At 36.9% G+C, this 21,309-nt stretch overlaps 1 protein-coding gene across 2 annotated transcripts in view; it reads right to left on the minus strand.

Annotated features, from left to right (window-relative positions):
• Nucleotides 1–3,796: 3,796 nt before the first annotated feature.
• Nucleotides 3,797–21,309, minus strand: part of ANAPC13 (anaphase promoting complex subunit 13) — a 49,033-nt gene continuing 31,520 nt past the window's right edge. For both annotated transcript variants that reach the window (XM_044080855.1, XM_044080853.1), the window contains exons 2-3: nt 14,945–15,074; nt 3,797–4,437 (exon numbers count right to left, since the gene is read on the minus strand). In XM_044080855.1, the coding sequence (XP_043936790.1) occupies nt 4,312–4,437; nt 14,945–15,043 (225 nt within the window). In that variant the 5' untranslated portion in view covers nt 15,044–15,074 and the 3' untranslated portion in view covers nt 3,797–4,311. The remainder of the gene's footprint in view (nt 4,438–14,944; nt 15,075–21,309) is intronic.

Raw genomic sequence — 21,309 nt, forward strand, 5'->3', positions numbered from 1 at the left:
GACGAAGTCGGCGCCGAGATTCTTCCAAGGAAGAAATCGAGCCAGCGGTGCGAAGACAATTGTATCGGCTCCGACGCTACCACAGTCTCGGGTCCAAAACGCCCCGGCTCCGAGCTCAAAGGAGTCGGAGGAGAAATATTTTGAGATATAGGGTTAAGCATCGACTGATGAGTCGGGCTTTGAAGCATTTGGGCCAGTGCCTCGGACTTAAGAAGTCGACTCACTACCCTCTGAAGGTCATGGTCAGAAAGCCTCGAAGACCTAGAGGAGTGCGACCTATGGCTCCGTTCAGACAGCAAGGGAGATGCTGGAGCCGAATGAACGGAGCCGAGGGACGGTGACCTTGACCTCTTCCTAGAGGTCGGTTCAGAGTCTGATCGGAGCCGACTCAGCCATTTCCAATAACTCGGCTACAGCCGGAACCGAGGGAACCACAGGAGTGGAAGTTCGAGTCTCATCGGCTCCAGCCGGAGCCGATGTAGTAGCAGACTTCGAAGTCTTAGGTGCCGACTCAGTAGCTGGAGTCGAAGACCTAGAAGCCTTAGAAGGTTTGCCCGAAGATACAGTCGGGGGACCCTCAGGCTTTAGCAAGCCCCGCAAAATGAGCTTGTTCTTTCTTTCCTGCAGGACTCTAGGGCTGAAGCCATGGCACACAGCACAAGAGTCCTGCAGGTGTAAAGGTCCCAGGCAGTACACACAAGTGTGACCGTCTGTCAGAGACATTTTCTGACAGCACGAGTCACACTTCTTGAAGCCCGAGACCTTCGAATCCTTAGACATTTAAGTAACAAGTGTAATCACACCCAAGCACAAACACACCGATTACACTATACTCTAACTTAGACTAAATAAAATTAGATAGTTATAAAAGTCCCTACAAAAAACACACACACTCCAAAGGGGAATGGGAGGGCCCGAAGGCCTAAGGGAAGAACTGTAAGTTCTTGTGGTAAAAAAGGGTAAGAACAAGGAAGAAGGGATAAAAATTCTTTAAAATAAGGGGATACTGTAAGGAAAACTAATTTAAAGGGGTTTAGTAACTTTTTTAAACTATTTTCTACACTCACATGAAGCCGGTTGAAGCAACACGTCTCGATAGCTGTAGCGGCAAACGAGATCTGAGGTAATACCGCCTAGCATTGTGGGATATAAGGGGAGCCTCGAGCCGGTGGAACCAACTCTCGAGCTTTTAGAGTGGCCGAGTCGGAGCCGAGGTCGGCTCCGAGCCCATCCAGCAAGAATGAAGGCGAGATGGACAACTTAACATCAACTGTTTGTCACAGGGTAAGTTGTACTGCTGGAGGAGTCATTTTAAAGTAAAAACTTGTTTTTTACAGCACGACATATGTTCTTACTAAGCTTATGGCCTACGAAATCACTAAGATGTTCAGCCACATCACCTAGTACTGATGGGGGAATAACAAAGTCCCTCATTAAGTAGATTTTCCCAATGTATTCTAGGTGAAAATTTGTGATCACTCATCCAGGTTTTTTTTTAAAGGTAGTTAGTGAAGTATTGATGTAAAAATGAAAGAGCAGCCTGTTCCACAACTGGTGAATACTTTATATTGGGTATCAGTTATTCCATGTGCACTGATGTGGTAGTACATGTTTAGGTCTCTAGAGTAGATGTTTGTTTACCACTCGTTCTGTTTAGGGGAAGGAGTTCGAAAAGTGCTGGGTCATTTATAGCACAAAAAGCTAAGGCAAAATCACCTCTTCAAGAGTCTATATGATACTGAGTAAAGGGGCAAGTACTTTAATCTTTCAGAGTAGCTGACACTACTGAGATCTTTTTGATGTGGAAATGTTGAGGTCTCTTGGGCTGGTTTAGGTGCTTAGGTAGATGGCAAAGGGGAAAATCTTCAATTATGGGCCTAATAAGGGAAGAATAAAGTGGGAGTATAACAACTTTGAGTAGACACCTAGAATGGTGTGTGTGTGTGTGTGTGTAAGGTAGAATGATTTTCTAATCACTACAGAAACATGATGGTCAAAAGAGCTATCCACAAAGTTACTGAAGTCCTATTACCTATATGTTAAGTGGAAATCATGCTAGACACTGTAGTGCATTTCATGTTACTACAGATAACCACACAACTAAGACCAAGCATTTGTTTGGTTTAGTCCTTGCTGGAGAATAAGCATCAGGCTTACTAGCAGGTCCAATAATGGTGGTAGTTTAACTTGAATATATTTTGCTCCTCAATGCAGTGTCTTGAATTCTGTGCCAGTTGTAATGTTTGTAGATTTGTTAACTACAACATTTAGCATTATCAGTGGTCTAAAGTTCACATTACTAGTATATTTTCATAGGAAAAATCAGTAATTTATGACTTGATATGCTCCTTCCAGTCTTTTTTATACTAGGGGAAACAGTTATGATATTTAAGATAAGACTGCAGGATCATGTGAGGGGACATTAGGAAAAATAAAGTAAAGTAAAGATTTCTACTGCTGCACATTTCAACATTAAACAATCTGGTAATATTTATCTTTAGAGCAACAATATTTGAACAAGTGATTTCACACATTAAAAGAGATACAGTTCCTCATTTGTTTACTGTTATTTATAAGTGTATAATTTTACCTCCACAGAAGTGCAAGCTCTAACACTAGTGTGTGGCTGCATATAGTATAAGCATACCCAGTCTAATTTAGATGTTTTTGTCATATTACTTATTTTAAATATGCTGTTTAATAATTTAAAGTTTGATAAATCATACTTATGCCATTCTGTCATCTTTATTTTCTATCCTTTCAGTACATGATTGAAAATAATTCAATTTAAACCTGAGCTACAAGCTTGTTCATTTAAATAAGATGTAACACTAGCTGAATACTTAACTGATGTATTTTAAGGGTTGTATTTATTTTAATGATGTATGTGATTAATTGATAGTGCTTTTTGATATAAAATGTGTAGGGATTTTTACTGTTTTATTGAAGACTTGAGAAAGCATGGCTTGTTCTACGTGAAAGCACTTGTCTAAATGAACCTGTTTTAAGCAGTGGTGGTCATCTGGATTTTTTTGCTTCATTTTTTACAATAGCACTAATCCAGTTTTAGGAGTTATGAAAATGCTAATTTAATACATTGGAGTTGCCACAATACATAATTTATGTATGTGTTTAACTGTGTAAACCCACTGGACACTAGTATCCCTTTTCAAGGATGACTTGGTCACACGGTCCATTGACTTGTACAGTTCATAGTCTTACTTTACACCGACTGACTAGAATATGAAAAATTATCCTTAGCTATACCTTACAGCTCATCAAATATATCTATAATGGTCATCTATTTTTTACCAGGTACTAACTTCATCTAAGTGACAGAATGGTTTCCAGTGTTATTAGCCAATACTAAAGAAAAGCTTTCTGTTTATTATGGAGAACTAAATTATGGAATGTGCATCAGTCGATCAAAGCTCAAGAAAAAGAAAATCTGTTTGTTATAATTCTGATGTACTGCCATCTATATACAGGGAGACCAAGTTACAACCTCCCATGTGAGGTAACAAACCAACACACTCTGGAGAGGTGCCTGCAACTTCAAAACTGCCCATAAACGTATACTAGGCAAGTACTTGTAATTTCAAAACTGGCCACCAGTGTTTCAAAGTTAAAAAGACAGCAATGTACAAGGTGATTACTACTTCAAAAATACATGCCCTAACCAAACACTTGGTCAAACCTTAACTCATCTTCTTGTAACTGGTGGACCAGACTTTCATCATTACACAGAAAATGCAAAATCCATAAAACACTGAGTGACACAAGCAAGTCTCACAAATTTGTAACCAGATTTGCAGATTTTTTAATGAAAATATACAGTACATCCAAAAAGTGAAGACAATAGGAAGATAACAAAAAAAAATTTCTTAAAAGTATTTTTCAAAGTGCATTTGCATAAGCATTCTCATCCACAAGAGATCATAGCTTTGATAATGTTTGCTGTATTGAAACTCCATGAGGGACAGAAGTAATTACATGGTTGCACTGCTAATGTAGTTTTATCCCAATTCCATTCTTTGTCTAAAAACAACTATGTTAGCAAAATCTTGTAATTTTATTGTCAAATGATGTTCCTGTCCAATAACATATACAATTGAAAAATAAAACATCTATCAGCTAAAGTATCTACTGCAGTTGAAAGTCTGAAAAAAGCATATACAACTTGAAAAATCTGTACAATATTACAGAATAGTGAAGAAATAAAAATGTGCATGACATAATCAATACCTCCATACGAGGGAAAGATAAATAATTACATATGATGCAAAGTAAAGCAAACACCCCCTTTGAATACTAGGTTCCTGCTGCAGGGATGTTTTCATGAACGTATTGTAGAGCTAGGTCAGTCCATTTCATTTCCTGTTCTTTAATGGACTCTGTTGTGCCACCATTGTCTTGTTCTGGTTCTGGCAATTCACTCTTAATAAAAACAAGAGGAGGCAGGCTGTTACAAGTGACATTTGCAAAATATTTTATCTAAAACGAGTCCCAGTTCCATGCAAACATTATTACATCAATTAGTGGCAATATTCACATTCAGATATTTATTATTTTTTGTAATTTTCTAACATCTGATTCTCTTCTCATTCATTTCATAGACAGGTACTTCCATTTTCTGCTTACTGGCTGATGTCCTCAACCCCTTAAGTATCTTCCATTCATTTAATCTCAGACTTTCCTGGTAAACAAATGTTAAAATAAAATAAAATAAAAATAACTCTTACTCATGGTTACTGTTGAAATGAAGCTGGGAAAGGCAATGAAATTGATTCTAGATGGCATGCCTGCTCATCACAGACAACAGCAACTTTGGTTTTAAAATTATGAGGAGATGCTCTCTAATGGTTAGCATGTACCTCGAGTGTCTCAATGCCTGCTACCCCCCCAAAAAAAAACCTTTCTCCAGTCAGTGCTTGCAGTTAGTTGGTACTCTATGTAAATGTTTTACATTTCTCAGCAGTCAGTACTAACAAAGATGGTAGATGTACGTTTTGTTAAAGCTGCCTGGCACATGATTGACACAGTATGATATCACTCCCCCACATCTACTTCAAAATCAAATAGTGCTCTCTTTAAGACTCTCTTACCAAACAAGAAAAATATATTCTAAATGTAAAACACTTTCTCCAAACAGTTTCAAAGTTAAACAGTACTACAACTATAAAACACATTCAGATTTAAAGTACTACAAATACTACTTTGTGTCACTAGCTTCTTGGTGTCTACATATTCAATAAACAAAAGAAAACCTGCTTTACTTTGTGCATCTGTGTTAACTGCTGAGAACCAGCTATAAGCTGAATGCTTTCTGTAATAAATGGCCAACTTTGTCAAATTCATAAATCCTATTAACCATGCTAAAACTAAACACTCACGATCATGGGTATACAGACATCCTCTATAACTAAAATCTGGTCCCATGGAACTCTGTCGGATAGCCTTAGTGATCACTGACCAATCTACACCATAAGCCACCAAAGCAACAGCCACAAAACACATCACTGCAGCTGGTAGAAAGCTTATTACTTTTCATGAAGACACTTACATCTCCTTAAATGTAAGTTACTAAAGACTCTTCCCATGGATGAATGCTGACTGTGTTCAATAGAATCTTCTCAAGGGTTCTAAGCTCCCTCAGAAAAAAAAGAAGTCATAATCAAATATGTCCTAATGCTATCCTTATTAATTAAGCAACCCATGAAACAAAAGAGACAAAGTCTGGAAGGTCTGACCAAAGAAAAAAATTAAACAGCTTCTATTTTACTATCATATAGACAACAGACAAACCTAACAAAATAACCGATCACCAAAGATAAGAAAATCTATTACTCAACCAATCAAAAACACACACACATACATACATAATCTAAACTGTTCTGAGCCTCGGTCAATAAACTGTTAAATCCAGAACAAGCCAACACCAAACACACAGAAAAAAAATTGTACCGTAACGAACCAATTCAATACTCATTTTATACAGAATACTGTCATTACATAAATACATACAAATATTTCAAGCATGGGCATTAATGCCCTTCTAGCTTGCCAATATACCAAAACACCTGTTCCCATAATAAGTGTCCAGGCTGTTCTTAAAAATATCTAAACTAGTACTTGCTTTAATGTAATTTGGTAGTCTGTTCCATGCATCAGCTACTCTGTCAAAAAAACAATTAGTACACTTCTCATTCCTATAGAATCTTCTACATAGGCTGTCTGATGACTCTCTATTACTTTTTGATAACCCCAAACATTCCCAGAGATAGCTGTCTCTAAATGCCCTATATACCTGAATAAGATCTCCTCTTAGATATCTGTAAGAGACACAGTACAAGTTCAGATATTTTAGTATTTCATAATAAACTTACATTTTCACATCCATGGATGCTCTTGGTAGATTTCCTCTGTACTGCTTCCAGTATACTCATGCTTGATTTCTTACAAGGTTTCCATACTCAAGTTTGGGTCTAATGTAACTAACAAAGAATGACTTCATCATTTTTGATTTCCTAGACTTTATAAATCTTGTTATACAACCTATAGTTTTATAACTATCATTAATCAATTGGTTGATATGATTAGAAAAAGTCACAGCTGGATCTAACCATATACCCATGTCTTTAAATGAATCTACAGTTTCAATCACTGTGTGCTGTATTAAATATTCACCTTTCAATCTATGTCTCCCAAACCTCACATGCTTAGTTTTTGATGTATTTATTAGTATAGTATTCTCCTGTGCCCAAATGGTCAATTTAATCAAGTTATCTTACAGACATGCCTTATCTGTAACACATGTTATGTTTACCCAATTTCAGGTCATCTATATATAGACTGTGGAACACCTTAGATGAAAAAGTAAGGTCTGAAAGATACAAACTAAACAAGCAAGGCCCTAGGACACAGCCCTGTGGGACACCCTGATTGTAACCAAGGATTTCACCTGTCCAGTTGCTGTATGATACTTGCCATGTCAAATGCTGACATTAAATCTATACAAATTTTATCACAGCACAATTTTTCATTCATAGCTGTTATTATATTGTTAAAGAATATCATGTTGCAGGTGGTAATAGATCTATTTTCAACATATGCATGCTGATATATGGTTTCAAGTCCCAACCTATCCAATACTAACAATAACTTATCCAATATTAATGCCTCCATTACTTTTCCACAACAAGAAAGAAGAATTAAGGTCTAAATGACTCTTGTTTGTCCTACTCCCCTTACCCTTAAGGACAGATTAAGTGCATGTCTCCAATCTTGAGAAATCTCCCATATTTTCACATAATGGTACCGTAAGTTCTTGCTGAAGTGTTCTCAGGTCATTGTTACTAATTCCGTCTCCTCCCTGTGCTTTGTTTGGATCCAGTTTGCGCAGTTCTTTTTCAATATAATCTAATTTGATTTTAGTATATGAAGTTACCTGGATGTTACTAGGACAACTTATCACCCCTTTTGAGAAGCCACACTGTTTTGCATAAGATTTTTTAAATATATCTATAATCTGTTGTGTCTGAGAATAAAATTTAGAATCTGCATACAGTTTATCAATCTGTATGTCTCTACTCCTTCCACATCTTATGTATCTATAAAAAGGTTTCCTATTATGCTCAATATCTTTATATACATTTTCTTCAAATTGTTCAGGATCTTGTCTCACACTATGCTTAAACTGTTTGTCCAGCTTGTTTATTTCAGTTTTCAAAGTTGTAGTTCAATCTCACTTCCATTTCTTATATTTTTTGTTTCTCACCGTAATCAGATAGCTAGTTCTTATGGAAATATATCCCCTGATGTTGTATGCCTAGAACCTGATGGTAAACATTTTTTTTATTTTTTTGCACTCAAACAATTTGTCTTTCAAAACTTTCTACATTCTATCTGCAGTTTTCCACTGAACACCTCACTCCAGTTAGTTTTACACAGTTTGGCAGAATTGTCTAGTAACAAATTAACCTTTATAACCCCATGATCACTAAACTTGACTGGAAGCAACAGTAATTTCTTTAGGAACACAAACCATGTCTAGTATGTTCCACCCCCTGGCCACCCCCTGGTAGTTTTTTTCTACAATCTGAAGCAATTGTTCCTGAATATACAATGTTAATAATTTCCTTACTAATGTTATTGAATCATTATTATTCCAGTCTGATTCTGACTGGTAACAGTCAGAGAATCCTTGCAGATGAGATAATTTATAGAGACATGAATAAAAACAGATCCGTGTTTCCTTACATTAAGGCATTTCAAGGCTAGTCTCACATCTTACACTATTCAACATGCATTATATTCTCTGCAGATATAAGTATCAGTTTGTCTAATAATTGAATCTTCAATTACAAGAATATCTTTGTTAACCAGCTTTAAAGAATCTTCAACTTCTAATACAATAATATATCTCCTCTAGCAATTGTTATAAACAATAGATCTTCATCACCATTAGTTGTATTAATCCCACTGTTTTCACTGTGCATTAAATTCTCATCCTGCTGGCATTTTAAATCCACAGCTTCAGCCATGTAGTCAACATCTGTCTTTCTCTTCTTTTTTCTTACAGTAATGTTCTTCAATCTACCACGTTCAATTTTGATTTCTTCCTTTTCACCTGCCCCTTGCCTCTTTTTTCTACTTTCTCTTTTGGAAAAAGTATGCCTTTTTATATAGGCTGAAGGTCTTCTGACAGAAAAATATTATCATTCCCTGTAACCTGTGCATTACATAACAAAGCAGTGACCTGCAACTTGTGTGTTACATAACAAAGCGGTGACCTTTTTAGTATGTATTCTTTTTACAGACCTTAATCAGTTTCTTTTTCTTCCTTATTTGGTGTGAACTTCTTCCTTTTTTTCATTTTTTTTTCCTTCTAACCAATCCGGATCCTCAGACTACTGAATAATTGTATCTAGAATTCCAAAGTTGTCAGGGACATCGTCTTGTTTCATAGGGGTTGAATGATATTTACAGACAATAAATGCATCATTTCCTAAATGTGTTCTATTTGTTTTTTGCCTGACATTACTTATCTCACCAGTCCAGTCAATATATGAAACAACAATCCTGCAAGCTGTGCCAATTGCACAAGTGCAATCATTATCATTAAGTCTAGATTTACTTCTAACAATGGTAAGCAAATCATCCAACTTTTGACATGAGGAACACAGGTCACTACTGTTATCAACTGTTACTTTTAAATATGCATAGCATTTATTATGCTGTACAATATATTTGTGCATTAGTAAATCATTAATTGTATACTCATTTAAAGGAAAACTCCACCCTACAACTAACAAAAAATCAGTTTTTTTCACACTGTTTCCAAGTGTTTTATTTGTAATTTTAGCCTATTTTCCACAACATGTCTACCAATGGGGCTTGATGCATCAACATGATCTTGTTCTCCCTCAACCCTTTCTCTTTCCCATAATGCTTTGTATGACTCATGCCAGACATAAGGAAGTAACTGTGAAGTCCCATGCAATTGACATAACGGGATTTGTGTGAGTCACTGTTATCTTCTTTACCTTCAGTAAAAGGACAGTTTCTTTTCTGTCTCTAATCACCCTCATTTTGTTTGGCTTAGAGCTTGTTTTACACTATACTTAGAAGTTACCCAGCTACAGCCAGAAAAGTAGCTCAATTACAGTCCTTTGTTAGGGGTTTTCTTTTGTAAGAACAAGAGGGACTGATAGTCCCCTCCCCCCACACTATTGCAGAGGTGTTAAAACTGTCACTGCACTGACAGACCCTTGCAGAATCAATTCCTCTTGGACTATAAAAGAAAACCCTGAACAAAGGCCTGTAATTTAGCTAGTTTTCTGGCTGTAGCTGGATAATGTCTAAGTACAGTGTAAAACAAGCTCTGAGACAAACATAAATGAGGGTGATTAGAGACAGAAAAGAAACAGTCCTTTTACAGTCAGTAAAGAAGATATCAGTGACTCACACAAATCCCATTATATGTCAATGGCATGGAAATTCATGGTTACTTCCTTATGTCTGGCATGATTCATACAAAGCATTATGGGAAATTGAAAAGGTTGAAGGAGAACAAGACCACATTGATGCATGAAGCCCCATTGGTAGCCATGTTGTGGAAATCAGGCTAAAATTACAAATAAAGCACTTAGAGTGATTTTGAGGTGTTAAAATAGGTCAAGAAACAAACAGTGAAAAAAATTATTATTTTTTTTAGTTCTAGGGTGGAGATTTCCTTTAAGAAATCCATATTCAGCTTCAAACAAATAAAATATTGTAAAAGAAAAGAATAATCAAAATCAGTTACCACAGAATTCAAAGAGAACTTAAATCAACTTCCATGACAAAAATTACACAAGCAATCTACAACTAAATACTAAAGTAAGTACAGTAAAGTTGTTCTGACCGTACAAATTCTGCAAGCCAGACAAAAGCTGTAATTTCTTTACGTCACGCACAAAGGTACGCAGTAGCTTCTGCTCACTATTGCTCACAGTTGCACTTCTTTTTAACAGTAAAGATCAATAAATCACAAACCAAGGTGGATTGTTTAGATATGCTTTGGATTTTCCTCTCTGCAGTTTGTGTGAATTTCTAGCTGTCTAGGCCCCTTGTGATGGCTAAAGCTTGCTGGTCTAAAACCTATACCTTTCTAACAACCAACAGTGCAATTAAAAGTAAAAACAACAAAACATGACTCAAAATAAATCTTGTTAACAAGCTATCCCTTACTACTTACAAACAGTGATAACAAATTAAATATAAATTCAAATAAAAACCTCCACAGTAAATCACAAAACAAGGTAGGATTGTTTAGATATGCTCTCCAATCAACCAGTTGGCTAATCAAGATCCTGATGTCTTTTCTCAGTCATATAACCCCCTTCAACGTTTCTCCTTCCAATCAATTTCCACAGATACAATTAAAAAAAAAAAGAAAGCCTACTACCATTGCTTAGACAACCTACCTGGCAAGTATCTTAAAATAGCAGCTGAGGCTATGGCATATCCAGTTGCAATTCTGAAAACTCAATCCATATCTGAAAATAACGTCCCACTCACTATGTAAAAGATCAATTATTACTCTACTGCAAATGCTGGAATCAATACAGATCTTTCAAACTACAGGCCACTTGCCATTTTATCTCCCCTATCAAAAATATTAGAAAATGTATTCATATGTAACTTTTCAACTATCTAACAGATAAACAGCTTCAGTCTTCAACCTAACATGGATTCAGTGCTCATTACAGCACAACTACTGATTTGCTGAATTTTGTTGATAATGTCAACAACCATAAGAAATGTTGGAAAGCTAGTCCCCATCATCTTCCTAGACTTGTCAAAAGCTTCTGATACTGCCTTCCACAAGAAACTCTTACATAAACTCTCATCCTTAGGGTTCACCAACGCAGTCTTTGCTCCACCAGTTCTATGGCTAACTCTCAAACACAGCACAAGTAGTGAAATAGAAAAATGCTTTCTCTACCTTCTTGCCTATGAACACTGTAACATAAACTTATGAAACTAGTGTTCCACAAGAATCTGTACTAGGTCCTACACTTTTCAACATATTCATTAACGAATCATCTACACTGCTACAAATAAATGTGATCCTAGTTCAGTGTGTTGATGACTTGACCATAATATGCTCGTTAAAACTCTCTCTAAACTTCAAAAACTTACACAACAATCACTCTCATTGATTAAAACTTGGGTTAATTCACAGCTACTTCTAAATCCTAAAAAAAAAATTAATTACTCCTCTTCACCCAAAACGTATCTCTACCAAAACAACACTATTCCTCGTCAACTTTGCTAACACCATGGGAGAAGCACTTTGCTAACACCATGGGAGAAGCGGTAAACCACACCAAATTAGTAGGTGCCATCACAGATCAACTGAAATTCGACCATTATGCATCACACATGGTTGAAAAAACACATGAAATCTGACTACATTATACACAGAGTAAAGACCTACCTCACTGACATAGCCAGAAGATGTAGATCTTCTACGTTCTTACTGCCATCTCTCCTCGCCTTTTACTGCTCCAGTCTTTACTAAATTTCCAAGCTTCACAACTGTCCAAACCTGAGAAATTTTATAATAAAATAGCCACAAGTGACAAACTCTCAATAGAACGTCTTCAAATGCTCAATATTCAACATCTATTAAATGCACAAACATCTTTTATACTCCAATTCCTTTATTTCATATAAATATAATCTGCTTAGCACTCAAAAGAATTAAAATGGTAAGAACTACCACATCATCTGGCAGTTTTTCAGTTAACTACAATACACAGGCCTCTATAACCCAGAAAATTGGCCAACCCTTAACAACTTACTACAACGCTACTCCCCCAATAGAATTTTATGCTGTAAAGAAAAATATCACTAATACCTATAACAAAATCATCTAATACTGCAGGTGGCTCACTATGTTCAAATAATGTAGTTAAACTGTGGAACCACATCCCACTACCACTGAAATCCATTTAGATTGTAAACTAATTTAAAAAACACAACTAAAACTTCACCTATCAAATCAATGGATCTGCTCCAGTATATTTCTGGGATAAATGCCACAGTAATCTTAGCTTGCCCTATTGCCAGATCTTTTCCCTTCACACAGAATTCTATGCCCCACAACCAGCCTTCACTAATACCTAAATAATTTTAGTAGCATCTCCCAGCCATGCATTTTTGACACCGCTTGCCATCCCACCTCTACACGTCTAATACAGAGCTTATGAGAGCCATATATAATTTTCTCTGAAACTGCTTCATATCCCACCTCTTAACTGCAGTATTAATATTTTCTGCCTTACTGAGATCCTTCTTTCCCTCACTTCCATTTTTTTTAAATTCTAATCACAAACCAAAACATCTATTACCAGTATGACAAACTCAATAGTGAACGTCTTCAAATGCTCAATATTCAACATCTATTAAATGCACAAACATCTTTTATACTCCAATTCCTTTATTTCATATAAATATAATCTATTTACCAAATGTATGTGTAATTGTTAGCATATATTACTCTATGTTTGTTCATGTATATATTTTTTAAATGCCTGTGTTTATAATATGTTGGAGCTTTTCTTCTTGGGTCTCCTCTGAAAGGGGGTTTTGACTAAACTCTGTCAGAGAAACTTGGCAAATAAAAGCAATATACAAAAGATAATCTGAACAATAAAGACTTAGAAAAGTAAACTTACAAAGTAAACCGGATCTTCACAAGCTCAGTTCATCTAAAACGTGTTCAATGATGCAAAGACAAATGGAAAAGACAACCATGCAAGGCCAACAAACGTCCATAACTAACATTTATTTCCCATAAAAGCAGTGGTTTACTGTAGGATACTTCAATGGTAGAAAACTGCTGCAATGCCAGTATAATGTTATGACAGTGTCACAGTATCACCCTCTGTTACTTTCTGGTTATACAAATACTGCAATAAAAAAGCGTTATGAATGCATAATACTCAAAGTGTATTCACAGCAGTATGGTTGTGAACCATCACCGCCAAATAATCAGTCTTCACTTTTAGCTGTTTCTTTCTCCAAGTCAGGGTTACACAGTTAGTCCAAACCATAAAATGATAGTGCCCCAAAATGTCAAAGATCAACAGGGAGTGGTACAGAAGAATGGTCTGCTATAATACCTTATGAACATATGCATTTGGTATTTGCATCTGGGCAATTTTCTAATACACAAAAGCAGCGTACAACTCTCAGTACACAGCAAAGCTAAGATGGTGTCTTTCACTTCATGACACTTTCATTGTTATCAAACAGTATGTCATATTCCAAGTGAAAAGCAGCACTACCTTGTGTATGGACAGCTACACAACATTCTAGATGTGTTGCCCCATTGGGTTCAAGTGTCCTGGAACTTAAGGAGTCAAGATTCTGCAGGTTTATTAGAGAAACCAAAGCAGCACAACAACCTTACTACACAGGATGCTGTCCAGTCATTAAGCACAGTGGCCTTCACAATGTTGTTTGTCTTTCGGCTTTTCCCGGTTAGGGGTCGCCACAGTGGAATTCTGGTCCGCTAATGACTGGCAGTTGGTTTTTATGGTGTCGAGTTGCCAGCACGCCCATGTCTTTCGAACGCTCACTCAACCACGGGGAGGACATGCAGACTCCACACAGAAGGCACTCCCAACACAAGCCGAGAATCGAACGGGAGAACCTCTTGCTATGAGGCAACAATGCTACCGCTGCACCACTGCGGAAGTCAATAAACTTAAAAAAAACAGATGTATACTCAGATTAGGTCTACCATCAGAAATTCTGTACTATGTTGACTAGAGTCGGGTATACTGCTCAGCAAATAATTAACTTATTACTGGCTCCCCTACATATTGACCAGACTCTAAAAATAGATTTACTTCTCAATAAGTATCTCAGGGCTTCCCCTTATGTTTGAAATAATCAAATTGGTATTGTGTTGATCTAGGACTTTACATCAGTGGTAGCAGGGTGGGGTTCTACATGGTTGATCCTGTAACATGGAATACATGAGTAAGCTAATTCTGAGTTTCTGGTTGCTCTGCTTGCTAAAGTTTGACCCATGTTGTAGTATGGAACACAATAATAGAAAATTACTGACGTTGCTGTAGAAATGAATCACCAGTCTGGTACAAAAATTATCCCTCTCCTCACCACCCAAGCTACAGGGACAATTAGACATTAGATAACTGTATAACTCAGACATGCAAGTATTTTCTACATCATTTTTTAAACACGTTATGTTTGGTAATTAATCAGCTATATTTAAATATGACTAAATTATACACAAACACTAAAAAAAAAAAAAACCAAAAGACTGAATACTATACCACTAATGTTATCATAAACCTTTTAATTCATGTTAAAGAATGATCATCCTACTTATTACTGTTATAAAACATACTGAACATATATATACCAGAGGTACTGTCACATCCTCATACGGCAACTTGTCCTCTCGCCATGCGTCATCAATCAGATCAAGTATCCTACCATCTCTTTGAACTTCGCTGTCCATTGCGATAGAGTTTTAGACATCTACTGTGCACCTAAGAAAAAAGGAAAGCAATTTGCAAAGACATTGTTTTGTGACTGCCTCTAAAACTAACTACATATGCATATTAAGAAAAACAGATTGTATATATAATGTAAAAGCACTGATAAAAAATGGTATACCTGTCTGTATGGGGGCATTTTATAGTAATTAAAAGGCTACAAAGTAAACCATTAAGAAGAGTAACCTGAATGTCTATGAACAAGGACGATAGACAATAAGAACTGGAAAATTGTTACACCTGCTATAATCTGTATAAGGGAAAACGTGTCGGTTGGAGGACATTGATAGCAAAAAGAAACAGAGAAGGGGAAAACTTACCGTAACTAACACCAATATAACAGGGTCTGATAATCAGAGGATCAAAGGAAATACAAGGTAATTGAGTCATAAGATTATTTACTCATTGCCAGTAACCACCTTCATGCTGTGCACCCCCCCCCCACATTCTCAAGAAGGGCAAAGCAAGTCAGGCCCATAGTAAATGGACTTCCTATCCAGTCACCCAACTTTAATCTGAAGGATGTTAGGGTGTCACTTTGTTTAATGTGCAAGGGAAAGTTACTCCAGAGGTGGGGGTGGGTGTTAATTTTTCCCTCCAGTGCATTTTATTTAAATGACAATGAAGATTTTAAGTCCCCAGTTCTGGTTTATAGGCTAACGACCACAACGGCACTTTTAAGCCTAACCATGTATCCTAAATCTCTGACAAGTTCTGGTACCCATGATACGTGTCAGCAGGGGTCTGGGAGATGAAACATTTACAAGCAGGATCCTGTGAGAAGAACCATTTACAGGCTGCCTGTGTCCATTAGAGACATAGGTGCCAAACCAGGGATAAATTTCCTGTTCCCATCCAATTTTCCAAGTTACACTTGAATTGGGTTAAGGAGGAACTTTGCTTCACATGGATAGGGAGCCTGTTCTTGAGAAGGGGTAGTCTCTGGGATACATACCCATTACTTCAGCATGTCTTATTTATAATCATAGTCAAGGTTTAAGTCTTTAGAACAGGTAATTCTGGTGCTATTTCTTTTGTGGCTATGCAGGACGTCCATCAGAGTGGGGTCTGACAATGCCTTCTAAGCCAGGCATAGAGCTTCCCTCTACAACCTGTGGGAGACAGAATACAGGGATAGAGCCCTGAAGCGATCTGCACAGGACATGTTAGTTATGTCCTGTATTCTTTTGGTGAGGAACCTCTAAGGACATTCCAACTGTTGGATATGTCTGGTTAGGTACATATCAAAGGCAGAACTGTGCTCAATGATACAGTGGAGCAATGACTTCCTTGGACCTAGATGCCATACCCTTGTTAATAAGTTGCACAACATAGAATTACTTCCTCACTACTGTAGAAATGTGATGGTCAAAGGCTAGATTATTGTCTATGTGTGTCCTCAAGTCACTGACTACTACCTCCATTCTTAGGGGTGCATTGTCAATATGACAGTTACCAGGGGTAGATGACCTCCTGAAGGATACTAATGTATTTCTTGGCATTTAGTTTTTCGTCCATGGCTTTGACACCAGTTGACTGTGTCAGCCCTACCTGGAGAAAATTTCTATAAGTGGAAGATTCAATGACAGCTTCTCATTTGCCATCATGTGCAAATTTAGTCAGTCAGAGGCCTCTGGCATTGGCCTTGACTTCAGAGAAGTAAATGCCAAAAAGGAACGGTCTCATGATCAATCTCAGATGGAGTTCACTTGTGACTGGCCACATTGTAGAGAGGGACTCCCAATTCTGACTTCCTGGATCCTGTCTGTGAGCCAGTTGGTTATCCACCCTTTGACATAAGGGTTTGCACCTAAGCTCTTAAGTCTGTCAACAATGCCCTAGTGAGGTATTGTGTCAAATGCCTTGGCCAGGTCAAGGCAGGCAGTGTGAGACATTTTACTCTCATCCATTGCTTTGGTGACCTTCTGAAAGAAGTCCACCAGGTTCAGTTGGTATGACCAAAGTGGGTTGGGTCCACTGTCTGGAGATTTCCTAAGTTATTATTGATCATTTCCATGATAATTCTTTTCATGGCTTTACATATGAGACTAATGAGACTTATGTGTCTGTAGATGGCCCACCTTTGTGCAGAGGGATGACTGTTGCTGTTCTCCATTCATGAGGCATGAAGCCTCTTTGGAGGCTACAGTTAAATAGTAATTCCAGACAGCCTGACAGGTCATGTTTCGTGCTATTCAGAAGAAATCCTGGGATACTGTCTGGGCCCATTGATGCAGTGTTCTTGGCCTCAGAGACAGCATTAAGGACTTGCTCCCTAGTGATAGCAGGGGGAGTTATATTTGATGGCATTTCCTAAGGAAAGGCTAAGGGGGCAGAGAGAGATAAAGTTGGAGATTAATTTGTCAGCCGGTAGGTTTGCTGTATCTTCTGGCTCAATATAGTTGATTCCATTAACAATGTCCTCTGCACACAACTGTGCATTGCTTTTGAGGTTGAGGACACAGCTAAATAATGCCTTGTGGTTGTCCTTGACTGGGAGGCCAATCTCAAATTTGGCTTTGGTAGACTTTATTTGTCCTCTTTATTTTTGTCTGGTATTAGTGGAGCCATTTGGCTTGTAAAGATACAAGAGATCAAGAAGGATGGGGTTCCTAAATGGTGTGTGAATGCAAGGCATAGATTGACCCACTGCGGCATGTAAGAAACCAAACAAAGAGATATCTTTATATCTCTTTTAACAAAGAGATATCTAGATATCTATTGTACCAAATGTTTTTAATATAACAGCTACTACAGTGTCACTACAAAACTGTCACCAATCTGCATGTCACAAATGGCCACAGCCGGTTCATACTAACCAGAGAAGTCCCTATGCTAGATACCGGACAGCACCAATGAACACACCTTCAGCTACCTAAAACACTTTCCTTAACCACAGAAATAAAAAAAATGCACTAACCAGTAAATTACCAAACAAAAGTAAAACTAAAAATTGCCAAGTTCACAATGTTCAACCTGTTCCTATGTAATACATTAACTCTTGTAAGTACAGTATGTCTTACTTTTCAATCTCTTTCTCACTTTTTTGCAAGCTTGCAGTTAGGTTGGCAACCTTTTTAAAGCTGTACTATTGACTTGTTAATAATTTTTCTGTTTTTGTCAATTTCTGTTTTCAGTTCCTTGGAAAATATGACACGAGTCTGAATAGATATGAAAAGTTGCAACTGCATACAAGATCAGCCTGCATAACATTAATGCAAACATTGGATACATGCAATTTGCAAGCTGGAAACATGCATTCAAAGAACTGCTGTGTGCAATATGTGAAAATAAAAATACAGGTTCAGAATTACTACCTTATCAATCATTTCCTGGAATGGAAATGGTACTGTAGGTATGAATAAGAAGCAAAGGAGTATCAAATGATGTTAAGAAGTGTAGTGGTACAAATAGCAATGTTACAAGAGACACTGATAGAAATGAATATGTGAATTTGTCAAAGAAAGGATTTGAATGGTTATTCAGCAAAGTATCATGGACAACGGAAAAGGTGGGCAATAATACTAACTGTGAGAGAGGCTCTAATAATGATAAAGGAGCAGAAGACAACAGTGGTAGACTTGTGATAAGGGGTACGTTGTTCTTTTGTAAAACTGCTTATCCAATCTTTTCTAACCTCTTCTGATTGATTTTTATAGTTTCTGTGCAACATTTTAAATGCCCTACTAATTATCCCCCTTTTTATAAGCAGCCTCTGTTCTAGATTAAACTACTCTACCAGAGTGGGTCTTTCATTTACAATTCACTATCTACTCCAATATCAATCTCTGGTAGGGAAGGCAGTCACTAGTCTGCAGTCCAAATGTCTACTTGCCCTCATCCTGTTTTACTACCTTTCCCTCTTTAGATATTTTTTCATAATGCCTTGGTTCTTTTGCCAGTTTCCGCCAGTAAATTCCAGTCCCCTCTTGCATATTCTTTGTGCCCATACTTGCATTCATCCTCAGCGACAAAATCTTTCTCCATTTCCATGTTGGGTTCGCTCAGAATATTTTTTGCTAATTTAATAATATAATATTCCTTATGGCTATTCTTCCCTTTCAGGATCTGCATCCAAAATTCTATTCTCTCCTTATTTCTTGAATTTCCCCCTGATTCATCATCATCATCCATTTCCACTTAATTGTGTAGCTCTAGGTAATCCTAAACAATCTTGTTTTACTGGAAGAATCATCTTACCCCATTTAACCCTTGCCTTCTTCCCCTCCCCGATAAATTCCTTCAACTCTTTATTAATTACTATCCACAACATCTCCTCTGGTTGATAAAAAAAAGATGCCTAACCATAAACAAGAGCTTCCAGTTTCTCAATTTTTTTGTATTGGTCAATCTCTTTCCACATATTAGCTGTCATACCAGAAGACATTTTAATCAATACTCCTAAATACTTCATCTTATTGTGTCCCTATAAATATGGATATTGCTGAACCAATTCACATGCGGGAACATAATTTGCAGCTATAGTCTTTTGTTGTATCCTCAATTTTATATCCTGAAAATACCTTAAAACTAAAAATGTTCCACAACGTTAAGATGTCCTTTTTCTGGATTTATCATGTACAAAATTTCATCTGCAAATAAAGCCAACTTTTCTGGACTGCCATACCAATGGTAACCTTGTAATTCCAAGTCCTTTATTTTTTTTTTTGCCAATGGCTCTAAATTTAAAGTAAATAATAAATAGCAAAGAGGACACCCCTGCCTAGTTCCTCTGTTCAGACACAACTTATCAGAGAGAAACCCTCCCACTTTAATTCTTGCCTCTGAGCCTTCATATATCCTCCTAATTAACCTATCAGGGAGCTCCGGAATTATCAAAAAATAGTTGTTTAACAGCAATCTTTCTAACTCATGCATTTTTATCCTGATACTCCTTTATTTTCTCTTTAGCTCTTTGAAGTTGTACCTCTTCTTGTTCTGTGAGATTCCCCTTATTCTGCAATAGTTTAAAACTTGTCAGCCCCTTAATTACTTCATAACCCTGTCTCCCTTTCTTTTATTTCTACCCTATTTTTAAACTCCATTTTAATTTTATCACACTCATGAGTTATAATTTCTTTTTTTAAACAAGAAATAAATTATCACGTTTGACATAGGCATAAATGAAAATAAACCATACCGATACAATTTCAGTTGCAAACATTATACATTACAAACCACGCTGACACGACTACAGCTGCAAACATTATAAATCACTTATAATATATCCAGTCACTATCAGTCAAACATTACATAGCACATTCAAATTCTGCCTACTTTTAACCCTCATTCCTACTCTGCATGTATTGAGCCCACAATTCACATTTTCTTAATTTGCTCATACCCTTTTCTAAAGATCCCAATTCCAATTGTTCTATCTCTCTGCTACTTCTAGTAAAGTTAGTTTTGACTCTGATTTCCATTTTCTAGTAACTGCTTTTTTTGTCAGCCACCATGATTAGACTTAACAAGGCCTTACTATATATAGGCAATTATGGTTCTGTATCATAGCTCTAAAAATAATTTCCTTAGTTACACAAATTTCCTCACCCAGTATCTCAGACAGAGCAGTCTAGAGGGGATATTTAAAGTCTGCCAACTAATTATACTCCTACAAACCATGTTCCCAGTTCCCTTTCCTTCCCTATCACACCTCCAACATTTGCTATCTACCTGAGGAAAAATTCTTTGGAGTCCACTTGGGGTATAAAAATACTTATGTAAACACTTCCAAGGGAAGATCCTACATCTTCTAAGCTTTGTTGTATATTTGGAAGACATACATATATCCCCCATTGTTTCTTTATGAATTGCTTATCCAGTCTCTCTTCCCAGTCCTTTCTAACCTCCTTTGACTGATTCTTATAGTTATCATGCATTATTTTATATGCTCTACCAATTATTCCTTTCTTAATGGCAAATTCTGTTCTAGAGTCTACTAAAAACTCTACCAGTGCTGTTTTTTTTTTCATGTAGGATCTTCCCTATTTTTTCTCTTTGCTTTCCTTATCAAAGATTGATATCAGAGCATAGACAATCTATAACCTGCAATCCAAATAAGTTCTTGGAATCTTCCCGTTCTATTACATTTCCCTCTCTAGTTATTTACTCCCAATACCTTGGTTCCTTTGCCAGTTTTCTCCAATAAATTCCAGCCCTCTCTTGACTATTGTCTGTATGCCTAACTGCAGTCATCCCTATTGGCAGAATATCCTTTCTCCATTCCTGT

The sequence above is a fragment of the Protopterus annectens genome, chromosome 8.part0 (genome assembly GCF_019279795.1).
Source record: "Protopterus annectens isolate FY-2018-M chromosome 8.part0, PAN1.0, whole genome shotgun sequence".
Lineage (NCBI taxonomy): Eukaryota > Metazoa > Chordata > Ceratodontiformes > Protopteridae > Protopterus > Protopterus annectens.